The sequence below is a fragment of the Colletes gigas genome, unplaced genomic scaffold (genome assembly GCF_013123115.1).
Source record: "Colletes gigas isolate AHSC1104 unplaced genomic scaffold, ASM1312311v1 Colletes_gigas_Sc00007, whole genome shotgun sequence".
In the NCBI taxonomy this organism is placed as follows: Eukaryota; Metazoa; Arthropoda; class Insecta; order Hymenoptera; family Colletidae; genus Colletes; species Colletes gigas.
This window is the reverse complement of record NW_025106636.1, coordinates 475002-502115: the sequence shown is the minus strand read 5'-3', so window position 1 is coordinate 502115 and position 27114 is coordinate 475002. Positions and strand designations below refer to the sequence as shown.

Below are 27114 nucleotides of genomic sequence, written 5' to 3'. Positions count from 1 at the left end.
ATTATTTTAAGTAAATATTCTTTACTGATATATTATCTCGTGTATCAACTATAGAACATCGTTAGATTTGTAATAAAATAGCAACTCCGGCGAGGACCCATTTACTAGGCTTGTCTTTTGTTCTCAAGTTAAAAGTCCATACGTAAGTGGGACCTCGTGATCGTGTTTTGTACACAGGACATTCGTACGTATTTCGCAAGTCCTGTTTGTCCAGGGTAATTGCTCGAATATACATTATCGGCATTAGTGGATATAATTCTTTGAATCGAGAATCCGTGATGCATCCTGTTTGCGTGTCCCATCGTGCACCATCCATGTACAACCCATTTATGTACGCGCCTTCCCTTGGCGCTGACCTGTCTCATTTTTGTGAAAATATCATTGTTAATAGTTTAGTAACAAAATTTAACAAAATTCTTACGTACGTGATTTCGTCTTTGTATTTTCTCATAACTTCGCAATTCAAACACATTTTATCCAATGGCCATTCATTTCTTCTTGCAGTTTGTTGCATTATTGCGGTCAGAAATGATTGAGGATTGAAAAAGCCACCTAGCCACACCGACGATGGAAGCTAGAAATTATTAATCCGTAAAAAAACAAGTAATTTTGATCCTTTTGATAGATGTAGCGTTGAAATAACTAATCCAAGCAAAAGTTACGTTAAAATCTGTAGTCCATTTGGCCAATTCATTTATTCTATTGATCATATCGGCAAACCAGTTGTTCAATCCCAAGTCTGAAGGATAAGCTTTCTTTGTCCAAGATGGAGGGACACTGTCCATCATTATATAATTTTGCAAATCTTCCATTTCGGCATTTATCGTTAATTCACCCTGTCAATTATTGTATCCTTAAATTAATTTTCTTTTTTATAATTCTGGCCAAATGTTTGGTTACCTTTAATCCCAAATCCAATTCTTTGAGAGATCTTTTGAGTTCGTCGCACAGAAGGTTCATTCGTTCGCATTCCTGCAATGCAACCGTGACGAATGGCGTGCGATCTTCAACCTAAGATATTTTAACATGCATTTAAGCGATGCAATTTTTGTAAGTACGCATAAATATATACAGGGTGCTCGTTCTAAATTTTTTTCTCGAAAATACGCAAGATTTCGGGGGTATGTCTATTCACCAAAAATGATTGCAATTGACCACCGCAAACGAAAATAATTTTTTCAGAACGATTTGATATTTTTTTTTTCGTCGAAAAATTTAGGCACTTGTTGAATTTTTTCCCCAAAAGTGCGTAGGATTTTGAGGATATGTCTATTCACAAAAAATGATTGTAATTGACTTCTTTACCTAAAAATAATTTTTTTAGAACGATTTGAAATTTTTGTTTTCGTCGAAAAATTTAGGCAATTATTGAATTTTTTTCTCGAAACTGGTTAGGATTTCGAGGATATGTTTATTCACCAAAAATGATTGTAATTGACCTCTCTACCTAAAAATAATTTTTTTAGAACGATTTGACATTTTTGAATTTGATTGTTAATAACTTTTTAACGAAGCCACCATCAACAAATTGGTATTCTTGATTTTCGTCTTATTTTGGCCTCTAGAATCCACCATTTTGTTATTTTTTAAATAGAAAACCGAAAGTTGCTTTGAAATTACGTATTGAAATTGTAAATTATGAAAAAATTTGAGACCTTGCTCTGAAGTTCGTGCATATTAAATTCTTCTGGTAGTTTGTCCAACAAGTCTTCTATAATGCCCTTAAGTTTGTCTTCTCTCGATATATCACCGCCCGCTGTATCGCTCACAGTTTGCGTCAGCATTTCCAACAACGTTTTGAACAAATTTTGCGCGGTGGACGTTAAAAATCCTAACGAGAAACGTAGTTTTCATCAACGTTCAAGTTTCTGGTCGATCGATGCAAGTTGAGTTACAATTATCGCTCGAAGATCATCGCAAAGTGATTTGGAACCAACTTAAGGTTGGAACGATAAGGATCAAAGTAGTTTCAACCTTTTGTGTTGCACAATTCTCAGCGATATTAATAACTCCTTCCCGTACTTTAACGAGTCTAACTCGTGATGATTATTTTGGCCCAATCGAGAATATCACGAGCCAGACTTGCGTATGGAAAGTCGACCCAAACGTAAACAATAACGAGCCAGGCTCGCGGACATCAAAACACGATTGTCATTGAGTTTCAGTCACGATTCTTATAATCTCTGCTACACAACAGTTTAGCATCAGTCTGTTCAGTTTACCGCGCGTTTAGCCTCGGATTTCGTCGAGCTAAATATCACGAGAAGGGTTTAACTTACCGATCTCGGCGTTGGGATGAAGTCCATAAAGCACGGGACTCTCCGCCGGTAAATAGTCGCTTACGTATTGGTGGTACGCGTTATAATCACTGTTCGGTGGCACCAGAAAGTCAGGAGCCAGGTACAGTTCACCTGAACAGAGAACAACGATAATAGTAACGTTAGGAAGAATGAAATTTCTACGAAAACTTGCCATCGACCAGCTCCTGTTGCAAATATTCCATCAAATACGTTTTACACAGTCGTCTGTCCCAATCGTCCGTTATATGGCCACCGTACATTATTTCACCGAACAGGTAACGAAGATCCTCCCATGGTACTTTGATACTGTTTTCCAAATAATTATACAACACGGACACGCTGATCGTCAGGTCACCAAAATTGAACGGATAAGACTGACAACAGAAAATAATAATTATAGTATCGATTCTTTCGTAATTGTATTTTAAAGGGAATTCACGAATAATAAAAGTGTAAAGAAGATTCATGATCTATAAATTATGGGATGGGGTATATTCTAATCGCGATTAGAATTACTCTGTTCCATCCCTGTGCTCCAAATTTCCGTCTTTCCGCGAGCACAGCATGATAGTAACATAGTGCAAACAATATGGCTTTAAATTCGCTTTCCTTGCTACAGGAATCCAGAGTCTCTTGAGTGAAATTGTCCAACGCTTTGTGGATGTTCGCCTGTACTCCCGATGGTGGCTCGTTGGTGATCTTTATGGCAGTTTCCAATATACCCTGCATTTATTTATCAGTTACCTCGCGTGAAAAGAAACTTTTGTATTCGAGTTTGTTGGATCGAACAATTTTGGTTCGTCGATCACCTGTGGTATTATCGATTCGTGGGGATCTGAACTGGGCTCCGCGCTGACGAACAACCGATAATCGTCGTGCGGATTCTCCGAAAGTTGCTCCATCTTTTTCTCCAAAGTGGGCAGCCATTTCCTAACCAAATGTATGTTTTGCAAGATCACCCAGTGACCTTCGTCCGCCGAAATCGACATGGCTGCCTCGGCCAAAACCTCCTGACCCTGACCTAACGACACATTGTGGAAGTTTCTGTCCTCCGAAGTGAAACCCAATTGTCTCCCAAGGCTTTCCACGTCCTGAAATTGTACTTTCCGTCGCTCAGAAATTTATCGCCTTTTCTAATATACGTTCAACACTATTAACCCTTTGCACTCCGAATTATATTTCAATTTTGTTACCAACGCCTTTAAGTGTTTTATTTGAAATTTACCTGTTAAAATATCTGTTTTATTTACACTGTTTTCAAGTGTACGATATCTCTTTGGTTTGGACTTGAGACGAAGGAGTGAATCACACTCGACGTAGGAGTGCAAAGGGTTAAATCAACCATCGACAAAACCTTTTACCTTCAACGGATCGACACCCGGGGAGAGAATAAAAAACACAGGCGTGATCGAACTGGTTTCCTCGAAGGATTTGTTAAACGACGGGGACGAGGGTTCTATAAATTTCGAGCCCAGTTTCTCCTCTACGAAGCATCTAGAGGAACCCAGAATTTTTGTCAAAAGTTCAGTAGAAACTAATCAAATAAAAAGGAATTGTCGATTCAACTACAAAGAGTCGATAGTTCTTTTTATCGATTAAAATGTAAATTCTACCTGAAGGCGTAAGTCATTCGATCCAATCTGAGGCATCTCATGATGCACAAACGTTGCAAAGCAGTTTTGTTCTTCCAATCCTGGGGGAAAGTTTCTCGTTCCGGTGTCTCCGATTCCACAAACTTCTTCCACCTTTTCGCGGCACCCTCTATGTCCTTCTCCAAATTCTGAAAATCCGCCATCTGGCTCAAATACATAATCCCACCCCAACCAACGTTCGTCAGAAAATCCACGGGGCTCTTTAAATCGGGTATGTACGGGAACCGCAAAAGAAAATCGAGCTCCGTTTGCGTTATCTCGTTCGACTGCATAAAAATCTGAAACGGTTCGAAACAGTTTTAATCCACCAACAGTTTGAAAGACTAAAAAAAATAGTACACTCAACGAGTATTAAATTTTTTAACTTTTGATGTACGATATATCAGGTTGGGGGAAAAGAAAAAGAAATCCATTATTACCACGTTTGTTTCAAGACTTTGTTTAATAGAAATTTCAAAAATTGATCAATTCGCGTGGCGTCCAAATATCGAGCTTCTTTTTGAATCCAGCTTCGTGCAAATGGTTTGAAACTGTTTTGTGGTCGATCTTTAGCTCCTGGGCGGTGATCTACGTCGATCATTTCCATGATTTTATCGACATTGGCTGTAACACAATTTTAGCCTTCTGGCTTGCATTTTCGTCTTCATCGAAGCAAAATTGTAAAATATATGTAACTGACAATTGAATGGACCAACCAAAAGTCTGTAAATTCGTCTACAAGTCTAAGTGAACAATAATAGATTCCTTTTTCCCCCAACATAAGCTCCATTTACGTAAGAAACTCACTTTAATGGTCATTTGGCAAAGGAAAGTCAGCTTGTCGGCTTCGAACAATCCCCTGCTGGTGTAAACGAACACCAAATAAGTGATGCTATCGATCAAAAGCTGTACGCGTTTCGGCAAATTATCCGAGGTCTCGCAAAATTTGATCGCATTCTGGAACACGACGCTGAACGCTTTCAAGGAGAATTGATAGAGCATGTTTATTTTGCTGAGATCGTTCAGAACGAAGTACAAAAGGCTGGCTCTGGACGCGACTTTGCGATAAATTTCTCGAGCTTCGTCGATCTTTACGGCCGTCACTTTGGCCTCCGCCACTTTTATTTCTATTTCCGCGGCAGTTTTCTTCGTGGTCTCCAGATTGATCACGAGATCTACGTCGCTCAGAATGTCTGGTCCGGCCGTTGACAGTCTTTTAAAAAGGTCGATCGAACGTGCATTTTAATTTTTTATTCAATGTTTTCACGTAGAATACAAAGGAAACAAAATACTTCTAACTTTTCGAAACAAATTTAATTATTATTACTACTATATAAAAAATTATTTTACCTGTGCAAAAGATCGTCCTCCAGCGCTTTCAACGTGATTTTAAAAGTGTTTTGTTGAGTGGTCAAGTTTGCTTTTTTGGTTTCCAAGTCGGGCCTCTCTGCTTTCACGACATCCCCTAATAGTTGCTCTTCCAAGCCATCTTTGGTTACCGTAAAATTTATAAGAGTCGTCTGCGCCTGTATTTCAGGCTTGTAATGAGGATTGGCCAGCTTCGTTTGCAAAATCAGTCGAAAACGGTGATCGTAATCTACTTCCTTGTCCCAGATCTTGATAGCCCTTGAACAATATAATACACTTAACGAATTTGTCCGTTAGAGATGTTGCAACACTATTTCAACATCCTCTGTACCTTCCTTTTTTTATCAGATCCCTCTTGATGATAGGATCCATGACAGGATCGATCGTTTCCATGATGTTCTCGAGCAAAACAATCCCTCCGTTCGCAATGGAGAACTCGATAAGCGTTAAATAGTTCGGTTGCGTGAGCCTCAGCACTTGCATCTCTTCTCCGTAACGATTTTTAATCCATTTCGACCCTTGCAACTGCGGGTCTATTATGAGAGGCCATCTCGTCGAGTTCATTAATATCGATGCATTCTCAGACGACATTCTATCGGTTGGTAAACCTTGAAAAGTGTTCTTTTATTCAAAAATATTCCTACAAGTTTATTTCTATGAAACTATCACCTTCGTTGTTCCACTGAGCGATTATCGCGTCGTCGGATAACAAAGTCAACACGTCCAAGTCGGCTGTTCTTGGTATCTTTGTTTCCAAATTCTCCAAAAACGGCAACCAATGCTCGTTCATCAAATCGGTTCTATACTTTCGCGTGAAGCAACCCATGTACGACAGAAATGCTGTTACCAGGAGAATATCGCCTGGCACCGTCACGCCTGAACTTTGCAACCTAAACGTTCGTTATTATAAATTATTTTTTCTTTCAAACGTCGACTCTTTCACAGAGCAATAATTCAACAAACGTTTTCACGGTCTCGGTCCATCTGATTTTCTCCGATGCTAAACCGTTCACTAATCTGTTCGCGAGGTCGATGGTCAACGCGGTAGCGTCAGCCTCGTCCTGACACTTTTGTTTCTCCGCCAATGCAGCGTTCATTCGCTCCCCCAGGACGTCGAGCACTTTTTGCAATTCCTAGAAAACGATTCGAGTAGAAAGCTCTTCGTCCAGTCGCGTTACGTCTAAACGCGAACATTCTCCGTTTTCTCCAGGCAGATTTCAGATCCTTAAGATCGTCTTGCAGTCTTTTTTTTTTACGTTTAATATTATTTCCTATGTTTCTAAAGAGACACCTTTTGCTCGAAATAGGTGTGCATAAAACCACCGTCACGATAGAGACAGTCTTAATGGATATGTGCATTAGTACTATCTGCTACAGGACACAAACTATACAAGAAATAATTCGATTTCATGCGACTTAAAAATCGTGTGAAACGAGGACCAGGTGTGACTGGCGATTATCGTGCTCGTAAATAGAAGATTACTATCCTTTGGCAGGCCTAGAACGAAATAATTACCGCTAGACGTGCTCTCAGAGAGTTTAAATGGTCCATAGCAGCTTTCAATTCGGCGTTAGCTTGCGCGAGTGCGGCTCTCAGCGGCTTCACGGTCTCGTTGATATAATGGAACACCATTATGTTTTTCACCCAGCTGCACAAGCCTGCGGCTGCTTGGGATTTCGAGTAAATAATCTCTGGTTCGAATTCTGAAACAGTTTTACAAAATTGTTTCGTCAGAGTTCACACGAATATTTCAAGCTCTTTTTGTCAAATGCTTATTTTAATTGTTTTTTTTTTATTTTCGATAGTTGACGGAACTCGACTCAATCATCCCAGTCGTCGACCAGGGTGACCTCGAACGTAAGTCAAAATTCTCGTATCTACGTAGTAACACCATTTTCCTATCATGAATCTCACGATAGTTGATACGCGCCCGTCTGACCATTAATCGCTTATACTACTTGTGTCGAGATCGTGCTTAGAAATTTGCAACGCTCGATTTGCTCGAAAGTACACACAGACTCGCACGAACCTTTGTTATTGATGTAGGGTTGAATAGCTCTGACAACTTCGGAATGAATGTTCTCTTTGTCGTAATTTCGAAGCTGCGACAGAAACGCATCCACGCTTCCCATCATTACCTTGCATGCTTTCCAACTTCTGTCTTTGGGTATTTGTCCTTTCGGAGCGAACAATACCAGAACAGCTTGTGCCACCATCGCTACTTGTTCCGGCGGTGTTCCAAACGACTTCAGTTCGGTCAGATTGCTCTGTAAATTTAACGATAAAAATAGTTAAAATTTAGACGCGCACAGTTCCGAAATTATTAACGTCTTATCAATAATTCCGCCATTGTTGGAGGCGGTAAACCTTCCCCTTTGAAATGGTTTTTGGTTTACGTCGATCCGACTTTCCGTTTTCGAGATATCGTAATTTAAGTGAGCGGGTATTTTTTAAAATTCCACTCTCCGTCTTACGAGAGTCCATTAACGCGTATTGAAAAGTAATAAAACTTTGGATGCGTGCAGTTCCGAAATTATTAACGTTTTATCAATAATTCCGCCATTGTTGGAAGCGGTGAACCTTCCTCTTTGAAATGTTTTTTGGTTTTTGTCGATCCGACTTTCCGTTTTCGAGATATCGCAATTTATGTAAAAGGTAATTTTTTTAATTCGACTATCTCTGTCTCCGTCTGACGCGACGCGTCGTACCTCTCGCTCGCGCGTGAATCGAGACAGTCACGTGACCAAGAATTTACTACGCACGTGCGCGCGAGATCAATGAGCTCGCGACGTAAACAATGAAACGTAAACAAACGCTTCCGGATCCTTTATCTCCGTAACTGGCCACCGCATCGACTCGAAACTAAAATCGTCATATCTCCGGAACTAATTACGCTATCGACTCGTACGAACGCTCGTTTTAAAGGGTATTTCATCCTCTATGCACTGAATATAAATACTTTCATAATTTATGCTGTCTTCTATATTTATTTTTATATTTACTTTGACACTGTATACCTAAAAATGTTTCGGCAATTCCTATTGATTTTACGACCGATGTGCGATAAAATTATCGATGATAGTAAATGTGTTAATGATTCTAAACGTTATCTTGCCTTATTCAAAGTGTCGAGAGCAGCTTCGGCTTGCCGTACAGCGGGTTCTGCTTTGGCCAAATCCTCGTCGCAACGTTTTTGTCTTTCGGCCACCGTTTCCTTTATTTCCGCTATTTTTGCTTCTTCCTCGGACACTGTGAATAAATATTATATATTTACACTACGTGAAAGCAACGAATACCACTCGGTGCGTGACCCTCTATGAGTTTAAGACCGTAAACTGTACCAATGGTTTTTTCAGCTTCCGCCTTAGCGTTTTCAGCCCGAACCTCTGTAAGAATTGTGTCCGCAATTTCGTTCTTCTTGTTTAATTCAATTTCTTGGGCCGCCAGGACGACTCTTAATTCGCTGACCTATAAATTAATTGTTCGATAAAGATTCGTCGAATTTATTTCTTATTAAATTCACTAACGTTTATGTATTGTAATTTTACGTGGGAATATGCAGGTTTTGCTCTCCAAATTAATCCTTTTGCAAACCACCTAGCTCGTTGATTAAAAATAAAAAATTAATATTATGCACTTACTTGGCCAGCGCACGATTCTAGCTTCTCCAAACCATTTTTTAACCGCTCGATCGTCGCGTTTATATCGTAGGTCCTCTCCGTGAGCAATTTGGTGTACAAAGATATTTGTTCCAAAAACGACTTCGGTGTCGTGTAATTGTACCGTTTCTCGAACTGCAAATAAACAGCGGAGATATCGTTCACGCTGGTGTGCGCGAACGACATGAACAAAGAAGCCGATCGTTTGTAATTTCCCGGAAGATCCTCCAATTCCTGCAACGAACGGTTGAATCTTGCAAGTTCTCGATCGTACTTTTCAGCGAGAAATCGCCTTACTTGCAAGAATCTAGCGGAAACGGATCTCAAAGCTTCCAACGGCCAACTCTGGATCCAATTGATCGAAGTGTTGTTCACGATTGCTGGGAATTGCCTGGCTCTGGTTCGTAACGTGGCTCCGATCGGCGAAAAGCAAAGGACGCATTTCAATCGATTTCGTACCCGATCGATGAAAAATTTCCAACAGTTTTCGTTGCTGTCGATCATCCCGGTCTGCTTCACCTAAAACATTCTCTTTCTTTTCTATCCGTATACGCGTTGATAACTTTTCTTAATCACGATATCAACAATTACCTCGTTTCTTACGGAATTCACGATGTTGTCGATGTCCTCGTCCGCGAATAATTCCGATATTTCGCCGAACGCGAGCATATCGTTTATAAGAACCAGAAATCTCTCGTCGGCGACGTGAGAGTCGGTCATCAAGAAAGTAATTCCGATTGATTTTAGTCCAGACTTTAAATACAAGGCTGCCAGGTCGGTCCGTAAGTCGCTCACCGAGTATCCCGATTTTAATTGTATTTGGAACACCTGGAAATGAACTTTTCGAATCTCTCAATCGAACAATACCCAATCGAATATCGAAACTAAGTTTTTCCTCGTGGAATTTTATCGAACGTATACCTCTAAGCCTGATATAAAGGATGCAAGGGAGGAAAGAGATTGTTTCCCGCTTCCTCCGACGCCCACTAGAAGCGCGTTTCCTCTCGGTGATTCCAAAATACGATTTATCTGGCACACTTCATACATCGCGTCGTCGAATAAAACTAAATTCATCGCTCCTACCTGTCCCAAAATACAAACATCCAAATTCAAGTGGAACGTACAACGTTCTATTGGCAATTAAACTATATCAGTTGTTGCTATGGTCGTTTCTTTTGTTCCATCGTAACTTAAAAACGCTTAACACTTTAATGGAGGCTCGTATCACGCGAAGACCATTGTTCTTCATCACTGATATTTTGGACGAAAGTGAGATACACGAAGATGTTAGGAGTATTATTATAAGGAATTATAAATGTAACCTCGACAAACGTAATAAGTTGAATGTAAAAACAAAGTGTTAAGAAGGCATCTTCTTGTTGGGTGGAAAGAAAAATTGATATTCGTAGGATTTCGTTTCGATCGATGATTAAAGTATTTGTCGATTGGATTACCAGTTCGTTGTAATTCAGCAACGCCTCGTCCAGCAATTTAGTCAGCTGTTGCCAATCTTTTATCGGCATATATTTCGGTTCGCCAATGCCCTCGGCGAAGTGGCAATATATCGTCGGTTCGGAAAATATGATATTCTCGTCCACCTCCTGCGATTAAAAATGCAAAGATTAAGCCAACGGAACGAGTGTCTGGAACACTCATACTTGCAGCCATATTTTTACGAATCGACTCCTTCATCAATTGTTGAAACGTTTTCTTGTCGTCGGAATTTACTAATTTATCGGAATACACTCTGGTCGCTTCGTGGACGTATAATCTTATTAAATGATTGGCAGTCGGCACGGTTTCACCGGTAGCGAAGAGTATACCCTTTAAAGTACAGTGGAATCATAGTTTATAGATATTTTCAAAAGTGTCTTGAAGTATAATGTTGATTCGAATAATTCTTACTTGAAATATATTCGAGAGATCGCGTAGATTGAATACGTAATGAAATTTTACTGCAGTCGGCAGAAAGCTGGTCGAAATTTTCGCGTGACAGTATAACGCTGTCGCCAATAAGGGCTCCGCGATTTTAGTTAACGCTATATTAAATTTGTTGAGAGGATTTGTCAGATGCTGATCCAGTATCTGGCTGTAGATCCTAACTAAATTCTCGTCGGACGGGAAGCTGCAACGAAAAATTACAATTTTTCGTACGATATGCACTCTACGACAAAAAGATTCTTATATCATATATCTTTCGTTTAATGTAACTTAAAATTTATTCTTTTCGCAATAAATATATTGTTAATATTGCAAGACATTACAAACATCGAAAGTCAACGCAATATACAGGGTGTTCGGCCACTCCTGGGGGAAAAAGGAGCAAATTTTCGAATATTTTTGGAATTTCTACATATTCTTGATTAAAATACGCGTCGTTTGCATTTTTGAAAATTAAAATCCTTCAATTCGTTCAGAAGTTATGACATTTTAAAGATTCGCATGAAAATTCGGGCAGACATTTCTGGCCAGAAATTAGATTTTCAGTAAGGAATTTTTTTCTCGAAACTGAGCAGGATTTCGGGGGTATGTCTATTCACCAAAAATGATTGTAATTAACCCCTGCGACTAAAAATAATTTTTATAAAACAATTTGAAAATTTTTTTTTCCGTCGAAAAATTTCACACCTTCTCCAATTTTTTTCTCGAAAATGCGTAGGATTTCGGGGGTATACGTAATGACAGAAAATGATTGTAATGGGGCCCTGCAGCCGAAAATAATTTTTTCAGAATGATTTGAAATTTTTCTTTTTCGCCGAAAAATTTAGGTATTTATTGAATTTTTTTCTCGAAACTGGTTAGGATTTCGGGGGTATGTTTATTCACAAAAAATGACTGTAATTTACCTCCCTATCTAAAAATAATTTTTCCAAAACGATTTGAAATTTTTTAATTTTGTCGAAAAATTTCACACCTTCTCTAATTTTTTTCTCGAAAGTGGGTGTGATTTCGGGGGTATGTCTATTCACCAAAAATGATTATAATTAACCCCTGCAACTAAAAATAATTTTTCCAGAATGATTTGAAATTTTTTAATTTAATGGTTAATAACTTTTTATGGAAGTCTCAGTCAAGAGATTGATATTCTTGATTTTCGTCTTATTTCGGCCCCTAGAATCTCCCATTAAAATTTTATACTCGTACAGTGTGCTATCTTTTTGTCGCGGTTTGTAAATAAATCGTTTCTCTTCGCTATATTTCGTATAAGCTTACTTGACCGCGAACACGGCGAAATGCCTCTGCAAACGAGGATCTATCGTGAAACTTCCAGCCGTAGGATTCATACAGGATACGTATTGCGTATTGTGAATCTCTTTTATGGTCAATTTCGTTCTGTCGTACCTAAATTTTCAATCATTTATCAAAAGAAAATTACCCACACGATATAACACATAATATATTAACGTGTCTGTACCAGTGATTGTAATCAATGTGCTGTCTAAAGAGTGTATGGGGCTGCACGGTGCCATAAGTATCGACTTCGGGCATGTTCATATCGTCGATGAAATATATCAGCTTCTTCGTGCCCGGTGGCCCATAATTTCTACCAGTTTTCTTCTCCAGATGTTTTTCCATGTTCGATTGCAGCATTTCTGTAAAAAGAAACAATGGCAATGAAAAGAGAGAAAATTCACGCGGTCCAAGTGTCGATTACCCGAGGTAGTATAGTAATTAAGGGGCAGGTTGGCGACGTTATATTCGTCCGGAAGGGATCCCAATTTCTCAGCCACGATCACGCTTTTCCCGGAACCTGCCGCGCCTATCAACATCACTGGCATTTTTTTCTCGATGAGAATGTCCAGGAAAAAGTGTAAATACGCCGTTTCGCCCGTTGGCACCAGAGTGGACTGAAGAGACAAAAATATTTTCCAAAATGTTTACCGTGTATATCTATAGAAAATCCCAGTTGGCAGGCAGAGCTAAACAATTCGAACGTTCCGCGAAGCTCGATAAAAATGTATACAAATTCAAGTCGTAAGAAGTGTATTGTGTTTGGATCGTAGGACCGTTGTTGTCGATCGTGTTTAGTCCAAGCTAGAGTAGGTATCGAGTGAGGTGTTTAGGTTTGAGCTGAAATACGTTTTGTTTACATCATTATGAAGTTGGGAACAAGGAAAGGTCGACTTTGACTGCAGGAACGCCACTCTGTATCGAACGTTGGTCGAAACCAGTCACAGTTTTACGTCTTTCCTTTATGTTCTTTATGTTAAATAGTATAGTTTACATAGTTACGTTTATCCTCGCAAAGTAACGTCAGTTTTAAAACAAAGAGCTCGTTTTAACGAACCTGCAGCGGTATATCGTGATCCAGCTCGAACTGCTTCACATTCTCGGTCCAGGGTACCAACTTTTTCGTGTCTTCCTCGATGAAATAATTGAACACGTTGCCACCGGTGGGGAATTTGATCGTTTTGAATTCGTTCTGCCACCATTTGTTGAACTCGTTCCGCCAGTCGATCAACTGGTCTTGGAAAGTCGCCGAACCGAACGCCCAAATGCAAGCGAACGCGAAATACAGCTCGTACCTTCAACGACGATAGATTTCGATTTAAAGATCGCTACTTTCGATCCCATCGTACGTATTTTCGTCTAGTTAACACTTCGAAATTGAAATTGAAATGTTAAATAAATTTGTGTAGGACGAAGTTTAACGTGGTTACGAAAATAAGTACCGAGGAGAAATTTTAAGATATGCAGTAAAAAATTGTACGGTTTCGATGTGGCAGTGAACGTGTTAATGCTCGTAGTTCATACCATTCCTTGGGGCAGTCTTGCGGCACGTTTTCGCTCGTCAAGAAACAATCCAACAAATTGCAAAGCATCTCCACGTGACAGATCTCTGGCAACGGAGTTATTTTCTTAAATTTGTTTCTCATCGCTTCGACGAGCGGCGGGACGTATTTATCGAACAGGATCACCAAATTTGCCCTTTCGGACGGTTCTCTCGTGTCTATCCAGCTGACTGAAAATCTACATTCATTGTACATTTATTCTTCCTTTTATTTTCAAATTTTATTATCTACTTTGGTACATCAGATATTTAACATTGATTATGATAGAAAAATAATAATATTTACGGTTTATTGGGATAAGAAAGAAACTGTTCACTTACGGATACCATCCAATATCTTGTGGGTTTATGTAAAGAATTCCAGCCCTGGATACAGTGGCTGGCGTTGCTGTCCTGAAATTTATTTACAAATATCTTGATCAGCCATCGAATCAACAATTTTTTGAGTTGAAAAGAAAAATTACACGCATGAAATATCTTTAGAACCGTTACATGTACAATTGCTAGACTTTATGCACATGCATATTTTTTTAGGAAAAAGGAAATTCAAGGTTTGATACTTTATCCACGGTTTAATGATTAGATATTTGTATCGATGAGAGTTTCATGTAATAGTTTGTATAAAAGAGTATTAATACCGTAGGTTGGAAATTTCGAAAATGAGTCTCATTTGATCCGTCAAAGCGATTCTTTCGTTGCTAGCCAATGTCAGCACTTTGTTGTCATCCATCACGGTATTCAACGATTCGATCCACATTGGATCTATGTCCCCGTCGAATATGATCCACTTTGGATCGGTTCCTGACATCTTTGCTTGATCTCTCATCAACATCGAGAACAATCTAATCGAATTTTTCAGTTATCACCCAACGTATGCGTTAAATAAGAAGAGTAGATGTAGTAACACCACCTTGACATAAAAAATAGGGAAAGTATGCGTTTGACAAAGTGTCGAAAGAGGCAAACAATCGGTCGAGTAACAAATATAACATTTCTTTAAGGTAGAGTAGAAAGATACAAACCCACCCGTCTTTCCATTCTCGAGTGGCTGGATTGATGACTCCAAAAAGTTCGTCGTTGGTCACAGCCTTTGGATTCAAATCGTTATAATACGGTTTTAGTTTCTGGTTGAAGTAAGTTCGATTCAGCGTCTTCCAAACTTCCGTTTTTCCTGTTCCAGCGAAGCCAACGATGAAAACCGAATGACGAACGTGAAGTAACTCTTCCAGTTGCACCACCTGATTTCATTCGATTTTTCATCGACGTGTAATTTATTACTTGATAGCAAATAAACGAGTAATCGTTTGGGAACAGTTGTATGTATATTATACGTTTGATAATTACTTTTAATATGAATCCGTCTTCCGGCTGTAATTTTAAATCGACAGCGGACTCCTTCACCGTTAATTCAAAATCCAAATCTCTTTTTCGCGGTACATCCAAAGCAGGAAATAAGTCGCCTGAATGAAATTAATGCATCTTACAAGACTCAACAGTAATTTTTCTCTTATGTATAGTTTTTAATTGCACGAAAAAGAGACACGATATTCGAGTAAACCTTGCAATCAATTTTTTTCTCAAAAGTGGATAAGAATTTGGGGGTATGTCTGTTGACCAAAAATTATTGTAATAGACCTCTGGTACTAAAAATAATTTTTTTTAATCGATTTGAAATGTTTCAATTTTGTCGAAAAATTTCACACCTTCTCGAATTTTTTTCTCGAAAGTGGATAAGAATTTGGAGGTATGTCTGTTGACCAAAAATTATTGTAATCGACCTCTGGAACTAAAAATAATTTTTTCAAAACGATTTGAAATGTTTCAATTTTGTCGAAAAATTTCACACCTACTCGAATTTTTTTCTCGAAAGTGGGTAGGATTTCGGGGGTATGTCTATTCATCAAAAATTATTGTAATTAACCCCTGCGACTAAAATTAATTTTTCCAGAATGATTTGAAAATTTTTTTTTCGTCGAAAAATTTAGGCACCCTACCCCCTGTCGGTTTTCCTTAGGAATTCGTTTTTCATTTTTAATCAATTTTGTTGACGCTGTACGGAAAAGTTGTCTAATACTTTTTTGTAGGTACCCACGAGCTCTACTTCAGAAAAAAGTTTCATTGAAATATATTCGCTATTGTAGGAATTATGGTCGTGTGAAAATTGGGCCATTTTTATGGGGTTTTTCTAATTTTACGGGGTCAAGGCACAACTTTTTCAATATTTTTAGAATTTCTATATATTCTTGACTAAAATACGCGTTGTTTGCCTTTTGAAACATTGAAATCGTCCAATCCGTTCAGGAGTTATGATGTTTTCAAGATTCGCATGCAAATTCGGGCAGACATTTCTGGGCCAGAAATTATATTTTCGGTGAGGAATTTTTTTCTCGAAACTGAGTAGGATTCCGGGAGTATGTGTAATGACCAAAAATGATTGTAATTAATCCCTGTAGCTAAAAATATTTTTTCCAGAACGATTTGAAATGTTTCAATTTTGTCGAAAAATTTCACACCTGCTCGAATTTTTTTCTCGAAAGTGGGTAGAATTTCGGGGATATGTCTGTTGACCAAAAATGATTGTAATTGACCTCTGGAACCAAAAATATTTTTTCCAAAACGATTTGAAATGTTTCAAATTTGTTTGAATTTTGCCCATAAGGTGTAAGGTTTATTCGTATACCTCGTCTGTGGTAATATCCAGTATATTTACCGATAAGTCCCATAAAAACTGGGACATCGTCCGTCACAATTTTTGGGACGTTGAAGTCCCTGAGTGCTCTCATCAATACTTGATCCTCGGCTCTCTGAGGATCGTCCCTCTTCAACTTCCCAGCGACGACCAGGACCGATTTAATCGCTCTCAAGCCCCAATCGTAATGATCCTGCTTGGACAAAAGTTCTCGACAGAGCTGGTAAAGCGTTATGAATTTCCCAGCCAACAGTCTGGCCTCTTGGAATCCCTCGGCCACTAGCATTATTTCGCAGATCAAGTCGAAATCTGGGACCACCATCGCGCAGGGCCTTCAAAACAAATCAGTAGAAAACCATTTGTAGAAATCTCACCGGAAATAGGTTGTCTGCGAGTGTTTTATTTAAAAAAAAGAATGTATTGGATTTTACCGAAATAACGTTTTCAAGTTTTCCGGTAATTCCGTTCTTCCAGCATATCCGGGGTTCATAGTGATGAACATACCGACAGTGGGGACGAGATTCAATTCCTCCTCGAAGAAGAAAAATGTCGGTTTACCGCTCTTTATTCCGTCCAGTACCGATTTCACTTGTACAGCGACTACCGAGAGCACCTCCACCGAAATTCGATTGAACTCGTCGAAACAGCCCCATGCTCCCACTTGAGCAAGACCTTTGTAAATATTCCCGCAGGACTGTGAAAATATCGAGACGTTTACTTTTTGAACGAAGAACACGTCTATGCTTTCAATAAGATAGCACACTGTACGAGTATACAATTCTTTAACAATTTTAAAAATACATGCAGTGATATCAAAACTACTTAGTGCGATATCTTTTTAATAGTGCAGTCGTTGACCCTTGTTCGCTCTATCCATTGATATTTCTTACATTAAAAATATCTTGAATAACAAAGCAACAGGTAAAAAGTTATCACCTTGTAGTCCATTTGTTCAGAACAATTGAACACGTACACCATTTGACCCAACGCTCTCCCCAAGTCTTTCGTGGTTTCCGTTTTGCCGGTTCCAGCTGGCCCAGCAGGTGCTCCTCCCATCACCAGGTGCAAAGATTGCGTTAACGTGATGTAACATCTGTCCGTTAACGGTGTTATCACCAGTCGCGGAACGTTCCCTAAATATTCGTGATTGTATCTGAAGGACGCGTCGCAGATATCCGCGTAGCAATCGTGAGCCTTGTCGTCCCATCTGAGACATTATTTCATCAAAATCGTATCGTTAAAAATTACCATCGGGAGTAACAGAACTTTGAATTTACGTCAAACCATCTGACCTGTGCCTCAGCTGCGACTGCCATTGAAAACTAGAAGAGCTGTCGGCCTTCATCGCGATCATTTTCGCGACAACGTCTCTAGCGTGCACGTCGATCGTGCAGATGGTCATGATTTTCCTTCTGTCGCCCTCGTTCAAATCCCCGCAAAGTATCGTGATGAGGGCGTTCAGCTGATAGATCTGTTTCCTCTGGTAATCCTTGAACGCGTTCTCGAAACCCTCCTCGAGTCTCATAAAGGCCATGTTCACCTCGGTCGTCCACCAAATTTGACTGCCGCAGAGGGCCGGTTGAGCCTCGTAATCCAAGATCCACTGTTCCCTTGGTTTCTCCTCGTAAGTAGCCACTGCTTGAGACACGTGATTCCTCACGGTTCTCTTCATCGCGTCTGTCACGTTGTTCAACCAGTTCTCCACCTGAAAGAGCAAATTTTTACGAAACAGTCGCAGACTTTTAACGCCTGTAACGGAGTAGAGCGGAAAAGAAGCTTTTCCCTTACAAAAGCAATTTGCAAATTACTTTTCCGCTACAGTCGCAAAAACGGTAAATCGATATGCGTTCGCCGTCCTTGGCGATCATGGTAATCGCGATCTTGGTCCGTTTCTCGCCGTCCATTTTCCATTCCAAGTCCGCGATGGAGTCGTACAGTTTCGACAAGTGCACGCAAACCAGCTCCGGATTATTGCCTTGTGAAGTAATTATCGAGTGGTTAAATTTAGAAAAGGCAACGAACAATTTTTTAAACAGTTTCGGAATAATTGAGATGCGTCCTAACCGTTGCTCAAGATGTCCAGAAGATCGGCCGCTGACACGAAGTAAAATCTCGGATAAATCAATCTTTTCGTTTCCAAATAATCCGCCAAAGCTTTTTCGCAGTTGCTCAACTGGATCTGCAACTCTTCCAGCTTCTCCAGAAGCTTTGGTCGATTGGTCGCTTTCACGATGTTCAAGTTGCTCAGCATTTCTCGCAGCAATTCCTTAAAAAGTACATGGACGCTTGTAGTTCCTCCCTGCGTTAAGCAAGAACGCGACGAAAGAATACTTTAAAGTCCCTGTCGATTTTTTCGAACCGTTTCGAGTCATCCGGCAGCTGGCTTCTGATGTCCTCCGAGCCAATGAAAATACTCTCGAGGTGCATCCATGCTCGTTGCACGTCGAACCAGGCGTGAATCACCGCGTCCGCGTTGCTCAGCTTCTTCTGCCAATCGAGAATCTCGTCGAGGAAGTATCCCACGAATTTCGAACTCATCATATTCTGCAGTTGCACCTGTTAACACTCGCTATTAGTAAAACGAATCGATCTAGTCCGTGGACAAATTTCATTCGTTCGATGCCTGATTGTCCTCGAGAATTTCGATCGTTTCCTCGGAGATTTTCAGGACGCTCAGTTTCGTACGTTCGTGCGTCTCTTTTTGGAATTCGAGGTTGCTCCAAGTATCGAGAAGTTCTTTCAACACTTTCTCCATCGCCATCTCTTTCACCGATTTAGCCACGATGTCCTTAACTTCTTCTTCGTATTTGTGCAGTTGGAGTTTCAATAAATCGTTCAAGGTCGTACTGTCGGACATACTGAAGGCCACCTAAGAAAAGTAAGTCGAAAAGGAATTTGAAAGTTTCGCTACCGCGTTCGACCAGTGATCGATGTTTCTACTCGAGCTCGATTTCAAGCTGTTCCAAGTCAATTTTTTGAATACAGTAACGAGTATATATATGTCAAGTTGAGATTAAATGATTAATAACCTTTGTCTCAGCCATCAATTCCCTCCAATGTCTGTCTCTGATCGCTGGATTCTGCAATTCCGCGACAGCTCTTAACGACGCCATCATGTTCCTCACTTGTGCTTCAACGTCCGAGTACACCGACCAAGGACGTACATCCTTGTCCAGTTCTATTGTTGAAACAACGCGAATAGTTTCAAGAAACTATAGACAGAATTTGAAAACGAAGAAACATTTCTCACGTCTTAGTTCCCGTAAAAGTTTCTTGCACTCTTGGTCCATCCATTCCACGTCGATCTTTTTCCAAACGGTTGTTTTCCATTCGTTCAAGCTGGTGTTGATGACATTCACGTAATCCCACACGGTTTTCAAAAGCTGTATCTCTTTTCGTATGAGCTTGTTCACCTTAAACTCGGGCATTTCTTGCTCGAAGATCGAGGACTGATCTTCAAGATTTTTTTCCTCCTTGGAGAACTTTAAAGTTTCCTCGTATATTTTGTCCAGTTTCTCGTAAGGATGCGTGCAATCCGTGCTGCGAATAATCGAATCAATTTCTGCTGTCGACTTTTTAGCAAAAATATGGCTCACTTGAAAACGTCTTCCTTGCGAAATTCGTCCAAGAAACGCTGCTGCTTGAAATCGTAGTAGCTCAACCTTTTCTTCAACAGTTCGATTTGTCGAGTCATCAAGGGCTGAACGACCTGTTTAATTTGAGCAGCTACTTTCTTCAAAGTCTCCCAACGATCAGGCAACTCCGCCAACCAATCGAAAATCTTCGGGGACAACGTCACTTGATAATGCTGTAAAAGTTCTACCGTTTTCTGAAAACAACGAATCGACAGATTTTCAAGCGGTATTTACAACTGCTAGAAAATATAAAAAATTTACCGACCGGTAGCGGTTGATTAATCGGCTATCGGTCGGTAAGCGTTGGTCGGTAAAAAAGTTTATTAATACGCTATCGGTCGGTAAGTGTTGGCCGGTAAAAAAGTCGATTAATAGGCTATCGGTCGGTAATGTGTTAACCTTAATGGGGTCGAACATGTCTTCGATCTCGAATTGTCGATCCCTGATCTCTTTCAAGTAATAAATAGTCTCCAAAAGCGCGTCGTAATCGTCTTCGAGGATGGATTGCGAAAAATTTTCCATAGCTGCCTCCAAGAACTTCTCCAGCTCCTCCAATCTGTAAACGAAATCGTTCAAATGTCTCGAAAGATCGAATTACATTTTTGAAATAATTACTGTGTTGTGATTCGTTTGACCAAATGTTCCTTGAGCACGTTGCCCCATTTGCAAACTATGTTCATCAGAGTTTGTTTGAAGGGCTTCAGATCGAGCCTCAGCCAGCGTAGAATTACATGCTCGTTCGGTATTTGATCGCACTGCTCGTACAAGTCCATGAAATAATCAATTTCTCGTTTGAAGTCCGTCAAATCCGGCACCTTTGGTTTCATATTCTCCGGCATATAATCCGGGTGTTCCTCGAGCATTTGCCTTTCTTCGGGTATAACGTATCGGGAAAATTCAAGGAAGTAATTCAGATATGCCTGTCTGTCGTCCGACCACAACCAGGAATAAGTTTCATAGGTCTGAAAATAAGTGGTAATGATAATTCTGGAGTGGTTTACACGCATTGACGAACCTGAGCGTGTTCCCTTGCTTCCAGCAAGGCTAATTTCACTCTGTTGCAAGTCTCTTCCAACATAAATACGATACCATCTTCTTCTGCCAGATCCGCCTTTGGAAGCAAACGATCGTTATTGCACTGTTCGAACGAAAACGAGTCGATGAAAGTTTCGATGATAAATATACCGCGTAATGCTCTCGTTCTTCGACGATTTGCGTATCGACGCGTGGTACAAAGGTGCCCATCTTCATCATATCGAGCAACAGTCCTTCGAAGAAAGCGTAGAATCCATCTGGATCGTCCGCATCCACCGATGGTTGGAAATTAATACTGGGATTCTTTCTCATAGAAACAGTTGGATTAATTTTATTCTCTTTGGAACGAATAAAAATTATTTATAACGGTATAGTGTATGCGTTTACCCCTAAGCACACTTGTATTTCGAACAACGGCTCCATGTCTCCGTCAGGATCAGTCTCATCCAATATATAACAAATACTGCGACATGGAAAGGTTTAATTGTCAAATTTCTGTCGTAAATAAAAAGGTCGATGAACTCGCCTCGTGGAGACTGCTTGAACGAGCCCTTTAGAAATTAAATTGTCGACGTAGGTGAGATACGGTTGCCATTTCTCGCGTCGAATTGCCAACGTCTCTTCGTCGACCTCTTCCTCCTCTTCTGCTTCTTCTTCTTCTTCTTCCCCTTCACCTTCTCCTTCGTCTTCTTCTTCCAGTAACTTTGCATCCTCCATCTCCTCGTTCAGTCTACGAAAAATACAGAATTATCGTTTGTTTTTTAATTGAAATACTTCACGGTGTTTCTTTTTATCTCACCTTGCAGCTTCAGCCTCGTCTGTTTTACCTTCAGACTCTTCTATATCGCGATAGAAAGCGTTTAATAATATTTGATTAGCCATCAAATTGTACAAGTAGAATTCAAAGGCTCACCGTCGTAAAATTCCAGCTCGTCGTTCTCGTAAAAGTGATCCGGCAACAAGTCGAAAAACAGTTTGTAATTTTCCTGCAGAATTCGCTCGAGTTCCGTGGCGGTTTCCTCGATTTCAGCGAATCTTTCTTGGAATCTGTCGTCTTTGTCCGCGGTCGCCAATAAATTCTCGTCTCTGGCGTCTTTTCTGTACAAAACTGGCATCATCGCCCATAAATACAACGCGTCCATAATATCTTTCAAATTGTCCTGTGCACGGAACACTCTGGAGTGCAATTTCCGTGTGGTTGTCAACAGTTTGTCAATGTACTCCGGAACCTCTGAAACGTTTCATTTCTCTCGAATGAAAATTTCAGATCGAATCTAAATAAGACGAGATTATTTTTTAAGAAATATTTATTGTATTCCGTACCCTCGGAATTCCAGTTATAATTTTCTTGCCCGTGATCGATCAACTCGTCTATATCGTCAACCTCTTCTTTTATTATTTCGAATTCCACCGGGATACTTTGACTTCGAATTCTGTTGTACCTGAAATGAAAGTTGAGTAACGTGATTAATAGACTGCGAATTTTTATGCAAATTTATATTTTAATTAATAGAATTAACGGAATGAGAGCTTTGTAGAGGGTTGTTTCAACCCCTAAATATATTAATTCGTATCTTGCAAATTTCCTATAAATGCCTAAACATCCGCAGTCTAGTGATTAAAGTTAAGGAAAGTTAAGTAATTTTAGACTATTTTTAAATGGCATTATGACTATTTTAGTTCTTCGATGTTTAAAGTTTGTACAGAATAAAGCACGAGACAAATTAGATTCCTATAAGCTTTGAATGAACTAACCATTTTACGATTAAATTGAGATTGTAAGTGCTTTTGAAAAAGAACTGCGATCTGCTGTAAAATTCGATGGCTTGTTCGGGAATGTCTGTCCTCTTCATGATTGTCATATATCGAATTTCCCTTAACAGAGTCGTCAATTCTGGGTCGAAATTCAGCTCCAACAGTTTGTCCTCCCCAACGTTTAGCAAAGTTTTCGACAAGTGGATTTCACAAATTTCTGGCATCTTTGCCGCCCATGCAGCAAATATCTCGCTTTCCTTCTCGTCGATAAGAGACTTGAACAAAGAAATTGTAGAATTGGAAAAGCTGCTTTCCCGTGGAATTGTGGCAGATGATTCAACAGATAATAGTAGTAAGAACAGATGAGTTTTTAATTGTTTCGTTAACGATTACCAAGAGTTCTTCGAATTTCGCTTTTAGATCGTTGGTCATTTTTGCTATGATCAAAGGGTGATCGACCAAATGTCCACACTCGACTGGAAAGCTACATCTTTTACGGAATTTCAATAGCAAACACAGTGCTGCGGCTACAGGTGGCAAATAGAGGGTCACCATTAAGCTCGACGCGTTTTCGTCCGATTTAAAACATTCGTCGAACATGATCTACGGAGACGAAACGTTTCAACTTGCTTTCTCATTTAATATTTCGATCTTTACCTTTATATCGCTGAACTGTTGATCTATTCTTTGGACCAAATGTTCGTAATTGTGCCACAATTGAGCCATTATTATAGGCCTGTTGGCGATCGAACCCATCACCCAAATAAGTTTAAACAATGACTCCAAATTGTGACATTCCATGAACGCTTGATCAAAAATGCTTGCCAGACGTCGATCGAATTGATCCACCTTTCGTATAAAAACAATTTACTTATTTATTTAGTTATCGTTTTCAATTCATTAAATTTTCTTTTCCACTGTTGATCGTTCCTTTCCAATAATTTACTTACTACGGTGAAAAATGATTCCAAATCTTGCGTGAATTGCGTCTCTTCGGGCAACAAAACAACGTAAGGCAGATCTCCAAAATTATGATACAATTTCATAAACTCTTCGTAAATGTTATTGACCATGGACAACAAAGATTTTGCTTTTAAACCAGCCATTTCGATTCTTTCTAGCTTCAAGTAATCCTGCACGACGTCGAACAACGACTAAACGTGCAATAAAAATGAAAATAACAGTTTCAGACAATATATGTACAGGGTGTTCGGCCACCTCTGCGAATAATTTTGATGAGAGATTCTAGGGGCTGAAAAATTTATTTTCGATCGCGGGGGTTAATTACAAACATTTTTGGTGAATAGACATGCCCCAGAAATCCTGCGCATTTTCGAGAAAAAAATTCAAGTAGGTGTTGAAATTAAAAAATTTCAAATTGTTCTGGAAAAAATATTTTCGGTTTCGGGGGTCCATTACAATCATTTTCTGGTGAATAGACATACCCCCGAAATCCCACCCACTTTCTAGTAAAAAATTCGAGAAGGTGTGAAACTTTTCGGCGAAAAAAAATTTTTCAAATCGTTCTAAAAAAATTATTTTCGGTTGCGGGGGTTAATTACAATCATTTTTGGTGAATAGACATACCCCAGAAATCCTGCGCATTTTAGAGAAAAAAATTCGAGAAGGTGTGAAACTTTTCGACGGGAAAAAAAATTTCAAATCGTTTTGGAAAAATTATTTTCGGTTGCGGGGGTCCATTACAATCATTTTTGGTGAATACACATACCCCCGGAATCCCACCCACTTTCTAGAAAAAAATTCAGTACAGGCGAAACTTTAAATTTTAAATAACTTTTTAACAAAGGCTCGATCAACAAATTGGTATTCTTGATTTTCGACTTATTTTTACATCCAGAATCTCCCATTAAAATTTTTCCCAGAGTTGTATGTATATTTTATTATAACAATTTCCATTCAACCGTTTAAAATAATTTAAAATAAATAGGATAAATGGTAAATGTTTGTAAATATCTTTCTTCTTTTTCTTTTGCATTCACTCGAAGTTTATTCGTTGAAAAATTTGTAAAATTTTTAAACCTCGATCTCTTTAAGTCTCTTCTCGAACATGTGAATTCTTTCAAAAATCAATTTCTCGTGAAATATCCAAGGTACGGGTTCAACGGGGGGCTTGAAATAGTTTTCGATTTTATCTTTAAACCCTCGAAATGTGTCCTGATAACTATCGAGAAACGGTACGACTTCTGCTATTTTCGCTCTATTTTCCTCGGTGTCTGCCTCGAACAAAGTGGACGGATTTATATATTTTATTGCCTGAAAAAAGACCATATTTTATCGTTAACACAAAGTTATTATGCGTGCAAGAGAAATGGTTACCTGAGAAATGAACAAATCCGAAATTTCACGCAACAGAACGATCATTCTTTCCATGGAATAATATTTCGAGTTTGCCCACATTAAACAGGCGCAATGCATCAAAGCTTTCAACTTCGCCCCGATTAGCCTAAATTCGGTATGATCGATTTCTTGAAAATAAGATTCCAGAGGCTTCAAGTAAAGGTTTATGTCCCTTGTCTCCAGCAACGCTGAAATTAGAATACAAACGACTGGAAACTAAAGAAATTAAAAACAGTCCTTTGAAACAAATCGATTTCTTAAATCGTGTCGATTGGAAATGTATCCTTGGGTGAGAATATTCTGTCTAAAATATTTTATTATACAATTTCTTTAGCCCTTATTTCATAAATCGTATACATACTAGCAGCAACGTTCTTGATAAGATTCTTGAAAAACTCGGAATACGGACTTTTCGTTTCTTCCAAAAACATGTCCATGTATACTACTCCTGGATCTTTTAACTGCAGGTAAAGCGATTCCAAATTTTTCAGCTTCAAGTCCCAATAATCCAACTCTGAAGATATTTAAACGTCGAATGACTGACAATTGAAAGATAAACTAGCAACGTTCGAACGTGTACGATGTTATCCAATTAATTTTTCTCCAAGTTGAGAAGCAGAAGTTCGAGCAAATGTACAAACCTTCGAAGCAGTTAAATGAATAAAATTACCAGACGTCTGTGCAAGCTCGTTGGCCGAGAACGTCGAAAATTCTTCGTGAAGGATCTCGTTAATTTGGGTGGCCCACTTTATCACGATTTCCTCCACGTTGTTCTTAAGCCGCAACCTTTTCGTGGCGTCAGAATTTAATTTATTCTCGACGATCTCCTCGATCCCCATCGGCATAGGTAGCAACGTCTGCCCTATTATCTTCCCTTTCACCTAATCAATTTTATATTTGATCATTCACCGCTTAAAGCAGCCCAATCGCGACTCTTTTACCTGCCATATCAGGCTATGAAGATTGTAAATTTGTTTCTTTATGTCTTTGCGAACAACGTCTGGCCATCCACCGTGATTCTTTGGATTAGATAAGATGGGTACGTATGCCTGGGTAGTAAACATTACTTGGACTTTTGCAATACAATCCCAAAATGGATTTTGGTCGCGTGGGATTCGTCGCGAAAGCAAACTTGTTACAACTTTAACTTTAAAATATACGTAATAATTCGATTCGATGATCGTAACTAACATCGTCGACGAGAACGGCCAATTCCTCGATCGCGTTTGGGGCCATGTCACCGGGGATCAACACGTCCTTGTAATTAATCTCGGTAACAGGTTGGGCTTTTCTCTTCACGAAGTACGACAACTTTCCTCTGGACTCTACTATTCTCAGATGGGGCACCAAGACACCAGCAGGGGTCAATTGCAGCACGAGGATCGTCTCCGATGGCGTGCTGAAGAACTTTGTAATTATATCCTGTGCACGAAAGTCAAGTAAATTGATGTAATATACGCGATATCTACTTTAAACAATAAGAATTTATAAATCATAGACCTCGGTTCTTTTTTTATTTTGTGTCTTTTGGGGAGGAGGAGAAATAAATGATAGATATTTGCAAAGAAAGTTAACTTTTTACTGTTCAAATACTTTGTTTCGTACCAAAGTTGTCGGGAATTATTGATATACCTTAAAGTCTGCGTTTGATAACATTTTCGTCCATCTGTCAATCTTTAGTTTCCTCGAATAAGTCAAATAGTTGTAGATATACTCCAACAGCTCGTTCTCTTCTATTTTTTGGCCGTCCCTTCTGTCAGCCATTTTTTCCTCCCGATATTATTTCCTTTATTGCATGTACTGATTTTAATTCAAAAGCATTATTAATATGGCTATATCAGTCCATTTCTTGTTGCACATTCGTAAAAAAAGATGACGATTCCTTATGCAG

General features: G+C 39.3%; 1 protein-coding gene across 1 annotated transcript; it reads right to left on the bottom strand.

Annotated features, from left to right (window-relative positions):
• Positions 1-61: 61 nt before the first annotated feature.
• On the bottom strand, positions 62-26987 carry LOC122396538 (dynein beta chain, ciliary-like). Its single transcript, XM_043395055.1, has 67 exons — positions 26856-26987; positions 26415-26645; positions 26165-26272; positions 25894-26104; positions 25585-25737; positions 25203-25411; positions 24906-25139; positions 23816-24019; positions 23523-23714; positions 23259-23468; positions 22866-23140; positions 22434-22552; positions 22024-22341; positions 21910-21949; positions 21637-21840; positions 21498-21573; positions 21261-21446; positions 21091-21213; positions 20691-21037; positions 20475-20631; positions 20037-20269; positions 19691-19980; positions 19470-19618; positions 19064-19309; positions 18772-18996; positions 18505-18706; positions 18249-18415; positions 17733-18145; positions 17377-17647; positions 16872-17134; positions 16462-16772; positions 15096-15211; positions 14778-14989; positions 14390-14593; positions 14073-14144; positions 13715-13930; positions 13248-13485; positions 12615-12807; positions 12375-12552; positions 12173-12301; positions 10865-11084; positions 10622-10783; positions 10414-10560; positions 9881-10042; positions 9551-9787; positions 9257-9478; positions 8942-9193; positions 8642-8768; positions 8416-8549; positions 7330-7567; positions 6816-7003; positions 6263-6432; positions 5969-6189; positions 5631-5907; positions 5282-5557; positions 4739-5144; positions 3914-4230; positions 3662-3794; positions 3110-3391; positions 2817-3023; positions 2473-2674; positions 2280-2411; positions 1656-1831; positions 901-1011; positions 663-836; positions 426-574; positions 62-356 (listed from the first exon to the last, which is right to left on the bottom strand). Exons 1-67 carry the CDS (start codon positions 26985-26987, stop codon positions 62-64), a joined length of 13674 nt encoding a protein of 4557 aa, XP_043250990.1.
• Positions 26988-27114: the final 127 nt, after the last annotated feature.

What these genes read in the sequence shown, in the direction of transcription:
- LOC122396538 (XM_043395055.1), bottom strand. Translation starts at nt 26,987, where the DNA reads ATGGCTGACAGAAGGGACGGCCAAAAAATAGAAGAGAACGAGCTGTTG. An exon ending in GTTCAAGCAGTCTCCACGAG is followed by an intron (nt 21,574 to 21,636) that starts GCGAGTTCATCG and finishes TCCATGTCGCAG; the next exon opens with TATTTGTTATATATTGGATG. An exon ending in TAATTACTATACTACCTCGG is followed by an intron (nt 12,553 to 12,614) that starts GTAATCGACACT and finishes TTCTTTTTACAG; the next exon opens with AAATGCTGCAATCGAACATG.